Raw genomic sequence first — 15,424 nt, 5'->3', positions numbered from 1 at the left:
CCCTAAACTACATTGTTCACAAGGCGACACATCCGACTCGCGGAGTTCTAGTTGTTATCTATAATTTTAAAACCATGATTCTTGTTATATGACTGTGTGAGCAAGAAGTTTATGAGTTATGTTAAATATTGCTGCACATTTCTTGTAGTTTTTTGCCTCGTAAATCTGAGAAATGTTGATAAAATTTTAATATTTGTGAATGGTGAGTTGTTGGGAGTTAATACTGTATGTGTAAACTTGATAAGTCTTGTTTGTCACTTTGTCAGCTATAATGTTAGCTTTTACCTTGCCTTTATTTACATTTTGAAAGCTTTCTCTTTTATTAAAGCTGAGTTTTTTGACACAGTGTAAATGAAAGTAGTAATGTAACAGCCACATAATGTGCTGTTAGAATTAGGTGACAAGTTTAAACATGCATGCTGGAGGTACATGTTGTTTGATAATTGAGAGAAAGGACATCGCTACAGATTACTTGTGTAGTGTAAACATTTATACTTATTCTGAAATGAAGGTATGCAGTGAATGCTTGGTTTTCCTTTATCATTCACACATTATTCATGATCATTGGTTCAAGATTGTCATCCATTGATTAGTGAATTCTATAATTGGAAAACATCACTTATCCTGTTCTTGTTCCATAACTTAAGGCATTAATTCTGAAATATAAATGTGTTTGACACAAGTTGAACATTGTTTTCAAATGGTATTTGTTTTCCAGTACACTGGCATGTTTTTAATTGATATAATCTCTTATATAAACTGCATATATTTGAAATTATTGCATGTTGTTACATGCCCTCCTAGTTATATTCATTTCATTATAATAACTTGTTTTTTCATTTGTTTAATTTTGTTTGATTGTATTAATAAATATGGATAGCAGAATATGAATAGAGGGTCTTTTTGTAATTTCAAAGCTCCCGTTGCTAAAAATTAAGTGTATTTGGAACTTAAATAACAAGGTTAATCTTTAGATTTAGACTGTTTCTTCAGGGCTATACTCTCATATACTGGGTATATTCTTCATAGCTACAGGCCAGCCAAGATATTTCTATAATTATACAAGTTTATTGCATAAAGTTTATGGTAAAGCAATTATGTACCGTTATTGTATTTACTTTTGTATGCCCATAAAACTGGTGAGTTTTAAAATTTTACAGTAAAGTCTTGACATTCTGGTAAGACTGGTGATTGATGTAGAAATTTCAAGCTAGTATCACCTTTTATTCACCGTAAGTGAACTAATGGTCATTATTATCATAATTTACAAGGCCATCCCCAAATAAACTTGTTTGTTGGTAGGCGTGCAACTGATTTCATTAAAAACTCCCCGAACCAAAATGTAAATGATATTTTGGGGGTAAGAGTGGGGATTTTGTACCCACTCGACAGTTTCCAAAGCTGTGGGAAAACTTTTAAAGAAAATGTACCCCAATGTTGCATATCCACAAACAAACATTGTTAATTATGAAAGGATGGCCTAATGAAGAAATTTTGGGTTGCAGTTATGTTTTCTGTTTTTATGTTTATTGCTGTTGCAAATTGTCTTATTTGTTTATATTTAAATAATGATTTTAACAAGGTTTTTTTTTGGAGTGTCATGTTTCTCTTGTATGTATATAATATTATTATATATATATATATATAGACACCTTTAAACTTCATCATTTATAATAGCTTAATTGGAAATACACATCATGTTGAAATAAATTCTGTTTTGTTTTTGTTTGGCTATTGGAGTTTATGAGTTTACTTCCAACCACTTATTCCTTGTATAGTGTATGAAATAGTGGGAATGCTAGTTAAGATTTAATATGATTGTAATTCTATATATCTGAGAGGATCAAATCAAGTCTGCTTGTCAAGGTCACTGGTTTTATTAAACTTCAGTGGTGTACAAATGATATACAATATAATAAATTGGAACATAATTTATGTCTCCCCATACATACTCCTTAAACATTTTTATGGACAAAATTTTTGCTTTCCAGTTTGTAAACTTTTATTTATGTACATGCAAAACTTGCATGTGCTGTAAAGTTTAAGCTCTGAAGAAACCAAATTTTACAGTTCAGTTGATTTTCAACATCAACAATAAATTTAAATTCTCTCCCTTTGCTTAGGGGAGGTGGTAATAAAAATATTTAAAGGTTTTTATCTATGAATTAATCTATTTAAGTGATTTTTGTACTGGGATCTGTGTTTACTTGGTACATAAGTTTTTAAACTGAAAGTGAAAATTATTATTTAATTTCCTTGACTTGTATGAACTTTGCAATTGTTCCCACTACCTATGAGGTGCAGACCTGGGGTAATCATTAACTGTAATCATTGATTTTGTAATTGATTACATGATTACACTGTAATCATCATGTAATTGATTACCTTGCCCAAAACTGATTACATTAATTGTAATTAATCAATTACAGCTTAAATTCAGTCAGTAATTATGATTACATTTTGATTGACATTGATTACTTTCAGATTTAAAAGGAAACTATTTAAGTTCAAAGGATGCCTTTATTTTACATTATACAGTTTAACTTTTGTTTTTTAGTTATACAGTAAAAATCCTCAATTAGACTGATAAAAGTGAACATTCTTATCATTGCTTACATACTTTAAGACCATGGTCTACTTTAGTCATTTTGTATGAATAAACAATATGTTTATTTATATGTATCTACAAATACATTATAAAAGAAACTATCAAAGAATGCTTTGATATTTAATCTGATAAAAGGAAAACATATTTCTGGAGAAATTTAACGTTAACTTTACAGTATCACTTATTATATGATGTACATAAATCAAATGAAAATTTGAATTTTCAAAAAATAAATGTGCTGAAAGCAACAATGTACCACTCTAAAATTGACCTTCTCACCTAATTTCATACAATAACCCAATAACAGTTTTTCACACCTTGTGAAATCAAGTGTCATGCTATAGAGCATTCAAGCAGATCATAACAACAAATTTAAGATCTAGATAGGTGTTGACTTCAATATCAGTGGTCTCCATTGTCACATTAAAATTAAAACAAAAATTTGGACTGACTAATAATGGTGGTCTTAAAAGTGAATAAGCAGGTGGTTAAATCTGGATCATGAAACCATTGACTTAAAGAATCTTTTTAAAAATGGTCTTAATAGCAGGGTGGTCTTAATTCTGGGGTGGTTTAATGTACATTCAATGTAATCAATTATCAATCAATTACTCTCTTAAAAGTAATTGTAATTCAATTGATTACAGAGGCAAATGTGAGTAATCAATCTTAATCAATTACAATAAAATCTGAAAGTAATTGTAATTTAATCAATTACTGATCAATTTAATCATCCCCAGGTCTGATGAGGTGACCTAGTACATTATGTTTAATGTACCTTATACAGCATTGAGGAAAAGTATATGTTAAGGCCGTAGGAAACTAAGTGAAGTCTTTAATCCTCCACACTAAATACCTTAAATGACCTTTTCGAAGGAAAATTTATAGCTATTGCTACAGTCAGATTGTGTTTGCCATTGTTTTTATACCACCGAAACTAAGTTTGGGGGGGTATATAGGAGTCACTGGGTGGTCGGTCCAGCTGTCCGTTGCATTTTCCTTATCTGGAGCATAACTTGAAGACTAATGGTCTGAATTCAATACAACTTCATACAATGATAAAGCACATTGAGAGGAAGTGCAGTGGACAAGAACCATAACTCTATCCAGTGTAATTATAGATTGATTGCCCTTTGTTACTTTTCCCACAGAGTATAACATGAAATCTACTGGTTGGAATTCAATACAAGCTCGTACAATGGTCAAGTATATTGAGAGGAAGCACAGTAAACAGGAATCATAACTCTTTCTTGACTTATTTAAGAGTTATTGCCCTTTAATACTTTGTGTAAATGAAGTGCAGTGCTCAAGAACTATAACTCTAATTGGGATAATTACATAGTTATTGCCCTTTGTTACTTTTTCTTGTCCAGTGCATAACTTGAAAACTATTGGTTGGAATTCAAAACTTAATACAATGGTCAAGCATAATGAGAGGAAGTGCAGTGTACAATAATCATAACTCCATCTTCAATATTTGCAGAGTTATTGCCCTTTGTTTTTACCTTGTCTGATGCATAACTTAAAAACTTATGTTTGGAATTCAATGCAACTTCATACAATGGTCAAGAGCAATGAGAGTAAGTGCAGTGCTTAAGAACGGTAACTCTATCTGGACTTATTACAGAGTAATTCAATAAAACTTCATCAATGGTCAACCACAGCGAAAGGAAATGCAACGACAACCATGACAATTAAAATTCTTTTACTAGGTATTCTGTTACTAGTAACTTCCTCATTTCCGAAGCAGTCTTGTGGGGGTATTAATCACATTTAGTGATAGTTATTTTTAATTTCTTAATGGGTTGTCTTCATACATGCACAAAACCATCCTTTGGACAAGACCTTTAACTTGAAAAGACCAAACTAAACTCAAAGGTCAAATGATTGAATTTTTCTTTTTTGCTAAAATTGGCAATAACTTTGTTATTTATGGATTGTCTTCAAACTAAGACGGACAAGTCTTCCAATTTGAATTTGACCTTCATTCATCAATGACCTTGAACATCAAATTTTCTTAATTTTGCTATATTAGACTGTTACTTTGTTAAATATGAATAAATTTTCTTCATACTTAAGCACAAAAAAAACAACACCAGGACAATGCTTAAAGGTCATCATACTCAATTAGACCTTGACTGAAAACTAACCATGAACTTGAAAGGTCAAATTATTGTATTTTCAGTTTTTTGTGTGCCTGAGCTGTCCGTCGTATATTGTCCGTCATCATTTAGTTCTTTAACACTATAGTGGTCACATTTTTTGCCTCAATTGTCATCAAACCTGGTCAGAATGTTTTTCTAAGTACAGTCGACTCCAGTTAAAACGAACTTGCTTAATATAACAAATTATCGTTAATAGCAAACTAAATCTGAAGTCCCCGAACCATATTTTCAAGTCCAAAATGGCAAAATACACGTTAATTTCCTCGGTTAAAACAAACTGTTTTAATTGAAATATCGGGATGTGCTTGATTAAAGATCAGGACATAAATGCCGCTATTCGATAATTTTCGACTAAATACATGTACATAATAATTATACTGTTCACCTGCATAAAATTATTGCTGTCGTAAAACATTGATCACACCGGTTATTGATTTTTCACGGCAAATTTTCCAATCCTAACAAGTCAGCGAAATATGTTGCTACTTCGCTTTTAGCGGACTTCTGATATAACGAACGATATTTATATGTCCCATTGAGTTCGTTATAAGCGGAGTCGACTGTAATTGCTAAAACAAGTTTAAGCATTGGTAATCTCCGACAAAGGAGCCCGATGAAAGACTAGCTCAAAGGAGCCAAAAGTAGAAAAATCTTGTTAACAATCTATTGACTACAGTTTCAGTCCGAAATTACGGGTTGAGGCATCAGAATTGAGGCCTGATCGTTAAACTTTGCATGATTATAACGGGGAACAAAATGGGTTTATGTGTTGATGCATCTCATGTGAGGTGGTTTTGACCCCTGGTGTTGCTTAAATCCTGTAACACCCCAGGTTAGCCAAAATTATCTTTCCTGCACATGTTTTAGCACATATGACCTTTACTGTGTGGGTGCCCTGTAAAAACAATAAAAACAATTTACTGTTTTAAGAATCTGAAGTGAAATGTTTCAGTGTTACTAAGTTTTAACTTAAAATTTTAAGTGTAAATGAAAAATTGACAAGTATTTTCCATCATCAAGTAGATTGAAATTTAAATGGGAAGATAAAACATAATGTATGATTCACTGCTGTAAGTGTGCCTGTTTCAAAGAAAAAATTAGCTATTATCAAAATGATGGCGGGATAGAAGCTGACAAATATTAAAATGAAGCTCATTATCCAGTCACATTAAAAGGCATCATCATAAATCTTTGAATACTAGTACTTTATAATTATGACAACATGTAAGTCAAGAGACAATATTGTAAAATGTATATACATGTATTTGGAGCCATGCCCCTTAAACGTTCAACCTTGAATTATCCCCCTGTTCCTTATTGAAACAGGTCATACATCCATATATATAATACTGGCTGTCTCATTTCAGTATAATTGTATTAAATTTTATGTGAATGCAATCTCTTAGATAAAGAAATGTTCAAAATCCAAAGCAGGGCAATTCTAGTCTTTTAATTCAATGTTTCATGGTACAATCATGTACATTGTAAATAATTGTTAACTGATAAAAAAGAAACGAGACATAGTTGTAGCTGAACATATCAATTTAATTTCTTTGAATTTAGTGGTATGCTACCTTAATACGGTTTTTTAAAGTGCACTTTAATCAGGAAATCGAAACTCAAACAAACAATGATGTTTCCTATAACTGGTTTAAATTCCTGAATTGTTTATAGTGTGTTCTTTTTAAAGTATCAAGAAATAAAGGCCTTTTCTAGCGTTTTCTTGCTAGCATGTTGTTGTTGTTTGTGTTGTTTTTAGCTCACGTGAGAGGTGAGCCTTTGTGATGGCAATGTGTTGTTCTCCACAACGTTTTCTTTTTAACCAGACAAAACTATCAGAAATGATCCTTAGAAAGTCTAAGTGGTTCCAGTCTGATGCATAAGCAGGTCACTGAAGGCTCTGCCCTAAAACCACTTAGTTTTCTTAGACATACATAATAAAAATGTCTTAAAATCTCTAAAAGTACAATATCTATACAGTAGCTTTAATATTTTGCACATGTCATCACCCTTTGGTCCTCTAAAATATGAATATATGTCATTGTCTTGGGATCAAAATGGCCCAGTCCTGGTGGTCACTTAGTTTATATAGAATTCTACAAAATTCTGTAAGGTCAAAAATGGTCCGGCCATTTTATTTTATAAACTTGTATAACGAAAATGTCTTTAAAATTTTCTTCTCTGTAAATTTGTATATTTTCACCATATTCAAATGTTCATACTGAATCATTTAACTTCAAGCGATATTTCATAAATAAATATGAATTACCATACTGTATGATACATTTCTATTCTTTTTATCAATATTTGAAATACCTATAGAAAATGTGGCCATTGGTATACAGGAATATCATTTACTGGTGCATTGTGTGACCAATTTAGAGGTGCAATACCCAAATCGTATTGATTTATGCAATGATAATTATTACGAAAATCACCGTTCAAGATGTCTGCTGAAGATGAAAATCCGGAATTAAATGATGAAGAATCATCAAATAAAGCAAAGAAATCAGCAAAATATGATTCTGGAGCTGCTGATTTAGAAAAAGTTACTGATTATGTAGAGGAAGCTGAAATTTCCCCACAAAATATTGGAGAGGTAATGAAATATTTGATGTTGAATTGACAAAACGTGACAAATTCCTCATTGAGTCATTCCCCACCCATTCATATTATTGAAGCATTCTATCTTGGCAATACTTATTACGGATAATTAATAATAAAATTATCATAAATAATCCCCTGTTGATCTTAAAGAACAACACATTTACTAAATTGTCGGGGTATATAACTCACCATAATTGGCATAATCAGGTCTTACCGTCTAGGATTTCATGACAGTCTTTAAATTTATGGAGCCAGGACTTTTTGGTCACAGATCGTGGAAGCAGCCCTGCCTTTAATTTTGGGGAAAAATTACATGGTATACAGCAAAATTCACTTCTATTCGTGGGCATGAAATTTCGTGGTTTTATCAAAACGGGCAAATTTGTGGGTTTTTAAATTTGTGGATTTTCATTTTCTTTAAAAATAAATTCAGTATTGTAACCTAATGCAGAGTAATCTTAAATTTTATAGCCAAATATTTTTACTTACAGTATGCACATATACGTGTCACACAGCGCTTGTCAATAAATTTAATCCTTGCCTCTGGGCATTACTCTAATACAGCACAGTTACTGTCTGCTGATAATTGATTGCAATTAACACATTTATGTGACATGATATGCACCTCCATTGGACACACGATTTCGAGACGTTTCGGCCCCAAGACATTTGGCCCCAAACCACCCAAGACGTTTCGGCCCCGGACGTTTCGGCCCTTTACCAAATCGGCCCCAGAATAAGTACTGTATTTTAAACCGATAAATTAATAGCATTTCAATAAAAAAATTAATCAATTTACAGACTTCACGAAAGTTGAAAAAAACTGTCAGACATTCGGTCTGACAAACCACGAAAATCTGTCGGACCGAAACAAAATCTGTCGGACCAAATAAAATTGATCAAAATCAAAGAAAAACTTGTGTTTGTATTTCTAAGACACTTTTTGTCTTTTATTTTTTCGCCGTAAAGATCGCCACAGTCTGTACAGCGCATTTTCATCTCCTCCCTGTCATACACCAATGATTCATGGTTCTGCTTCCATTTTTCATTAAATTTTGTTTCAGGTCTATTCTTTTCATCCTTTATTGCTGTTCTGCGCACTCTTCTGACGTAGATTTTCGGTTTTTCCCAGGTTTGGCACCTTTAGCAACGCCATTTTGTATAAATGTGGCTTGGATAAAAGCCGGACAGTCGGACCGATCCGGAATAAAAAATTGTCGGACCTGATCAAAATTTATCGGACATGTCCGATGGACCGACGTATTTCGGGAAGTCTGAATTTATATATATATTTAATCATTTTGTATAAAAACTAGATTATTATAGTAGTAGGGGGAAAGTAATCAATACAAACAGAACAGAACATAAACTTTATTTGAAAAAATATAATACACAAACAAACAGTTATTAACCATATATAGATAATATTTTATTTGAATGATTAAGAAGCAAGACACAAAACAATACCGCCAATTAGCATTAAGTATAAACAGTTAATTAGTTACACTTTGAAAAATTACGTATAGTTTAATTAAGATCAAAAGATTATGTATTCTAAGGAAAAATTGTAAGTTACTTTCTTAATCCAGAAGTTTTAGTGGTTTGTTTTATAGGTAAGTAACCAGCCTTTATTGTTTGTTACACCTGTAAAAACATTAACGTATATCTAATGGGAGAGTTTCTAGATAATCCAGCAGAGTTGTCTTTGCAGCGCCCCTGACAAATAAGAGGTATACACCTCTGCTGGCTATCTCTGTGTATAGCAGGTTTACATTGAATTTCAATGGGAGAATGCAGAGTATGTAATCAACTGATCTAATTAATAAGCTAAAGTTTATATTTCAAAGTAAACTGATTAACACTGCAGTCTTATAAATGGTGAATTACTGTTGTGTTTCACTTTGTAATGGGTTTGTAATGGGTTTGGAGGGTTTCATTTTCAACAAGACAAAAGGCTTAAGCTGAATTCTAGATATATAAGTTCTAAATTCTAGATAAATTCTTAAGCGGACAAAATTGAAAAAGAAACCAATGTTTGGCAATTCCATTCAAAATTCAAAATTTATCTAAAATTTATTTAAGGTCACCTTTTGGTTGATAGTAACATTTAAGGACATGAATGGTGACATGTCCGGGGTCTGTACTCTCGCGGATGGACCCTCATTAAGCCTAGAATACATACATACACCTTAAGCTAACAATTAATAATAATAATCACCCCATGATCATCAAGAACAAAATTACTATCCAGCACCTATTTACTATATAAAATATATTTTATATACCAGTAGTAATAGTAATTTTCTTGTTGCCTGTAGTCAGAGACAGGTGCATAGCATCAAAACTGATACATGTGGAATGGGTAATAGGATTTGCAAAACAACTGAAAATTCTGAAATCAGAACTTCCTGCAGCTATACTAAGTAATTAAACAGGGGTCACATATTTTATATGTCTGTTTCATGATTCTAAATTGTTGACAAACTAGCTTGATTGTAGAAAACATTTAAGTGATTTGACATACTATAATGGAATATCATGAATCATACAATACGTAGTTGATACTCATGAACAATAATGAGAAGATTTTATTATTTCAGACACACATTATCATGATTATGTCACGTTTTAATGCACGTACAAGTACATCTTGCCTTTATACATGTAATAAAGTATGTAAAACTGAGCTAATGGCCTGGTAGCAGAATGGGTTCTCCCTTAAAGTCTAAATTTATGTCATACGTCTCAAATCTATAAAAATTATATAACTAGATTCATTTTATTTACTAAAGAACAAATTTGAAGCAATAAACTCTATATGATATTATATTTATTTGAAGCATCATAAATTTACAAATATACTAAAATAGATTATATCAAACAGATTGTATAATTCACTGATATTAGTTCTACGGAAATAAAATGTATATAATGGCATTTTATTTTAAAAGTTTTAACAGGAAAGTGTTATTATCTCCAAGATCATTTTCATAATGTTATTCAGTCTGCATTGTCTACATTGTACAGTTGAAAAATACAGCAGTTTATATGTTTAAGATTTAATGTAATATATTCAATTTGTTAAATGTAATAACCTTAATTATATTAAATTATAAAATCTTCTTTTATTCCTGCTGCTGAAGCCCCTTTGGTAATTAATTATTTCTTTAATTTAACAAATGACCAGTCAAAATACTCTGAAACTTTCTATTAACCTCTGTGTTAACATCAAGTGGCCGTAGTTTGTATACCTCTTATTTACTACTTCCGCTTATCAGTAGAGTGTGGGAAACTCCCCCATTGGTTCAAGAGATCAAAAGATAATAAATAATTATTCAAAGAGTCATAATTGTAATGAAATTAATTGTTGTTAATCAATCAAGCAATACACTATAGTTGGGCCGAAACGTCTCGCGGGAAAGGGCCGAAATGTCCAGGGGCCGATTTTTCGACTGGGGCCGTTTTGGTTTGGGGCCGAAACGTCCTGTTTGCGGACACACTGCCCCTGCAATTCGCTGATGTAAACATCGCATAATTTATATGATACCCGACACGTTTTAAACAGTTTACACCCTGAATTGGTCTTACCATATTTAACAGTAACTACACGCAACGTCACAGCGACTGTAAATTTACATGCATATAAATTAATCTGAGTAAATAACACGAGTATGTGTGGATCTAGTAAAAGTCGGTGGCGTTTTTGATGTTTATGGAATAGCATTCGCACAAATACAGATTAAAATTCATTTAAACAGAATCATTTAAAAACAACAAAAGAATGTACAATTCATCTGTTTTAGCGATCGTATTTTTTATAGTTTTGTGTACTTAGAATCTACGACATTAATATCAAAGACTTTTTTTTTAAATTAATAAGAGCCAACTGACAATTTTTATAAGCGCTAATTATTGCATTGCCTGGGTTCCCATATTTACTCTATTATGTCAAGTATTCTTGTTAACAAAATCAAGTAGAATACAATGATCAAGTGTGTATATGCGAACGACATTAGTGACAGTAAATTGAGGACAAAAATCGAGTTTTCTTTCAAGTTTCCAAAATATTGCAAACGGATTTAATCTGTCACTAACCTGGTTAGATTTATGTATAAATGTCCATTTCACGTAAATCGACCAGAAAAGTGCTGACGCATGTTTGTAATATATAGAACAGAGACAGGATAAGAAGTATTTGCTGGGATAAAATTTTGTCGGATCTTAAATTCATGGATTGACCTACCAACGAAAACCACGAAAATTCGTGCCCCACGAATAATAATGATTTTACAGTATTTGGAAAAGGGGAAGAAAAAACATGTAAATTCAATTTTTGGGGAAAACTGCATGATTTAAAAGAATATTTCTTTGGGGAAGCAGCCCTATAACGGCCCCTGCTATATATATTTAATTTTATGTACATGTCTATTGAAATAAAACAACAACTTCTTAGTGCAAAGAGTTATGTCCATTATTTACTCTTCAAAGAGGATGTACGCAAATGCTAAAGTAGAAATAAATGATGCTTGACATGCAAAGTCCTGATGATCTTGATGTATCCAGAGTCACTTTATAAAAATTTATTAAAATAATGACAGATTTCCCTGTGCCTGCAGACATATTTTGAAGATACCACCACTCTAATCACCTAACCGCAACCCCACAAGAAACAAAGCAAACTAAACAAAAAAAAAACAACAATAAGACACTTCGCCACTTACTCTTTTTTCTAGAGTAGATGTTTCTTTTAAACATTAAATGAAGCTTTCATTCTTAATTTTCTTTATTTTAAGTCCTTTGACAAAGATGATTTTATGGTTGACATCATTATCAAATTGATGTTTAAACCATTTTTATTTAAACATTTACTTGAAATATTTATATGTACATAGTGTAAACAATAGTACACACAACCATAACTTGTCTGTACAGATTAAAAATAGTTTACCCTTCACATATTAATCTTTTCAGGCTATTAGGGTAGCTAACGATGAAAACAATGCAAAGAATGTAGCTAAGAAAGAAAAAGAGAAAGAATTGTCCAAGGTGAAGATAACTAAAGAAGATGTGGATCTTATTGTAAGTCTACTGTATACTATTTTTATGGACTCAGGCATATAGTATTTGAACCATCTGTCTGTACAAGAATAAGCTGAACCAGCAAGTTGGGTTATCTTAACTTCTTCATGTTCCAATGGCTTCATAATCTACACTACTAATCAATACATCTAGTACATATATTGGCAAGTCACATTCAACCTAACTATGGCTTCCATTTTTCCAAGTTATTGCCATTTTCATTGCTTTGAAATGGATGTATGGTTAACCTAAACTGACTGGTTGGACATTTCTTATGTTTTATGATTATATTACTAATGGCTTCGTAATTTCCACACTTATCAATACAAAGTACACTTATTATATTGCCAAGGTATATTAAACTGTGGCATCCAATTCCCCAATTATTTCCCGTTTTATCACTTTGAAAATAGGGCCTTGTATGGTTAACCTATTCTGTAAGTATTTATATTAAATTTCTCCGAATAACTTCATTTATTGAAGTTATTATCTTCCAAATTTTGTAGTTGGATATCTTCAATGGTCCTCTACCTTTTGGTTAAATTAGGGGTCATTTGGGTCAAGGTCACTTGTGCTAAACAGATTTGCCCATAGACTTAATTTACTGACTGATGTCTTTCATACAATGCATTTAGTATAGGAAGATAACTTGCATGGTCTTCTTCCTTTGGTCATGGGGTCAAGGTCAAGGGTGCCAGTAATAGATTTTTACAGATTTGCTTTAACACTCTTAATTGACTAATTTCGTAATTGAGTTAGGAGCCAGTTGGACCAGGGTCAAGGTCACATGTGCTTAAACAGATTTCTACACTTGCCCATACTGACTGTTGTCTTTCATATTTGGTAGAAATATAACTTGCATGGTCTTCTTCCTTTGGATTGAATTAGGGGTCAGTGTGTCAAGGTCAAGGGACCCTGGGTGCCAATAATAGATTTTTGTCAAGTTATATAACTGTGTTTACAAGTTTTTGGGGTAATTTTTCTGTTCATAACTGGGTGAATGAGAATCTGGTTGTTTGTGTTTACCAAACATGTTCTTGTTTTATTTTTGATTTACATTACATTGTGCAAGATGTAAGTAATTTAGCATAACTTCATATAAATAAAGACACAATGGTTTCTTATGTAAGTACAGACCTTTTTCTTTAAGTATGACCATTTTTCTTAGTAAATAATTGTCGAGTGGTTTCAAGCAATCACACCAAAGACCAAGTCAAATGCATTGATTAAATTATATGTTAAAGCCATTGAAGTATACAAGTGACACATGGATTTCAGTTTCATTTGTGCATTTCAGGTACACGAGATGGAGATCCCGCGGACATTGGCAGAAAGAAAATTACGTGAACATAAAGGCAATATAGTGGAAGCTCTTGTAGCATTGACAAACTGAATATAATTGAAATTTGTGAAAGACAATAGTGACAAAACAATCAACATTAAGTGATTGAATGCTTGTGATTTCATTCTATAATTTATAAGAAAAGAGAATGAAATAAAAGAAAGTATCTATTTTTAGAAAAAGTCAAGTAGCAATGTAAAAAAATGACCTTTATCTATCTTAATTATGATTGCAGGTTGTTAGTACATAAAAATTTTGTTATTGTCTCGATGCTGGTGTTAGTCTTGCTTGTACGACCATGAAAGAACCAGATTAGCATGCACATCTGTGCCAATGGATACTCAATGTTTAAGTTTTAAAGTTTCTGTAACATCTATTGCAAGTCTATTTTAAGCTTGACTGTAAAAATAGGGAGAACTATTGTACTTTAGTGTCTCCATCACATTAAGTTTTTGTGTGCAAGTTATTATCTCAAAAAACTATTGCATGTATTGGGGTAAAACTGCATTTTCTAACATGATGCTCACAGGTCCTGTAACTGAGCTACCTTTTTACAGAGTTATGTACCTTTTCTTATTGTCTAATACTGAGGATAGTTGAACACACTGTCTTATTGTTAAATTGGGTTTTAGTTGAGTCTCCATGTTATAAAATGTAATTTGTTATAGACAAAATGAGAAAAGGTAGAACATAAAAACAGTTCTATTTATATTACCCTGGTGTTATATAGTTTCAAAAAGACTATTGTTTATAGGAGTTAGGGTATTAAATGGTATCTTGTTATAATTTTGTATAATGTTCTTTTCCACTTTCTGTTGCCTTTATTAAAATGGAATGGTCAGTTTGTACATAACCATTTTCATTTTGTTGAAAATAGAATTACCATGCACTAAAGATACGCAGTTCCATTAAGAATTGGAAATATTTTGTCACATAAATGAATGGATGCCTCAAAGAGGAAATGAAATTTAAATCTGAAGGCATGTGTATAGTATTGCATAGTCAAAGTGAGCTGAAATTCACAGGTATTGTAAAGTCTAAGACCAGGCCATTTTCTTGAGAGGTTAATTACAAATCACTTGAACAATAAGCGTAACAATATAATGTGATGACACCAGAATAATTTAAATCAATTTCTGTTAAGAAGATACAGAAATATTTTGAACTTTATTCAGGAGACATTGTCATTTGGTTTATTGATGTCATATTTGATATGTCATAAACTCGTAATTCATTTTATACATATAGCATCCTGTATCTGTGGTTTATTTTCCACACTTAAAACATACAAGTCTTTATTTAATAGAGGGAAGTAGCTGAGAATATGTTTACATTTTGATCCAATGTGCATTATAAAAATAGAAAATTGTAGGTTTTGTATGGACATAAACAAAAGTGGCACAGTTCAAAATGTTTAGTTCTACTAAAGTCTTTCTTCAGATTTTCAGCTACAAAATTGTGTTAAAATAAAAAGAAAAAATATATTTATTTGCAATAAAAACTTCTTTTAGCATATTTATCTTTTGTTGGCTTTTAAAACAGCATGTCTTCAAATATTTTATGCATTTATTGACCCAATGAAGATGCATACATGTAAAGTAGCTACATTGTTCTTTGTCTTGT

At 31.7% G+C, this 15,424-nt stretch overlaps 1 protein-coding gene across 1 annotated transcript; it reads left to right on the top strand.

The window, feature by feature from the left end:
- The first annotated feature begins 7,189 nt into the window (after nt 1-7,189).
- On the top strand, nt 7,190-15,318 carry LOC132716097 (huntingtin-interacting protein K-like). Its single transcript, XM_060699270.1, has 3 exons — nt 7,190-7,372; nt 12,352-12,459; nt 13,757-15,318. Exons 1-3 carry the CDS (start codon nt 7,220-7,222, stop codon nt 13,850-13,852), a joined length of 357 nt encoding a protein of 118 aa, XP_060555253.1. The 5' UTR covers nt 7,190-7,219; the 3' UTR covers nt 13,853-15,318.
- Nucleotides 15,319-15,424: the final 106 nt, after the last annotated feature.

The sequence above is a fragment of the Ruditapes philippinarum genome, unplaced genomic scaffold (assembly GCF_026571515.1).
Source record: "Ruditapes philippinarum isolate M1 unplaced genomic scaffold, ASM2657151v2 ctg579_1_1_1_1, whole genome shotgun sequence".
NCBI lineage: Eukaryota > Metazoa > Mollusca > Bivalvia > Venerida > Veneridae > Ruditapes > Ruditapes philippinarum.
This window is presented reverse-complemented; position numbering and strand designations above follow the sequence as displayed.

What these genes read in the sequence shown, in the direction of transcription:
- LOC132716097 (XM_060699270.1), top strand. Translation starts at nt 7,220, where the DNA reads ATGTCTGCTGAAGATGAAAATCCGGAATTAAATGATGAAGAATCATCA. An exon ending in CCCCACAAAATATTGGAGAG is followed by an intron (nt 7,373 to 12,351) that starts GTAATGAAATAT and finishes TAATCTTTTCAG; the next exon opens with GCTATTAGGGTAGCTAACGA. An exon ending in AAGAAGATGTGGATCTTATT is followed by an intron (nt 12,460 to 13,756) that starts GTAAGTCTACTG and finishes TGTGCATTTCAG; the next exon opens with GTACACGAGATGGAGATCCC.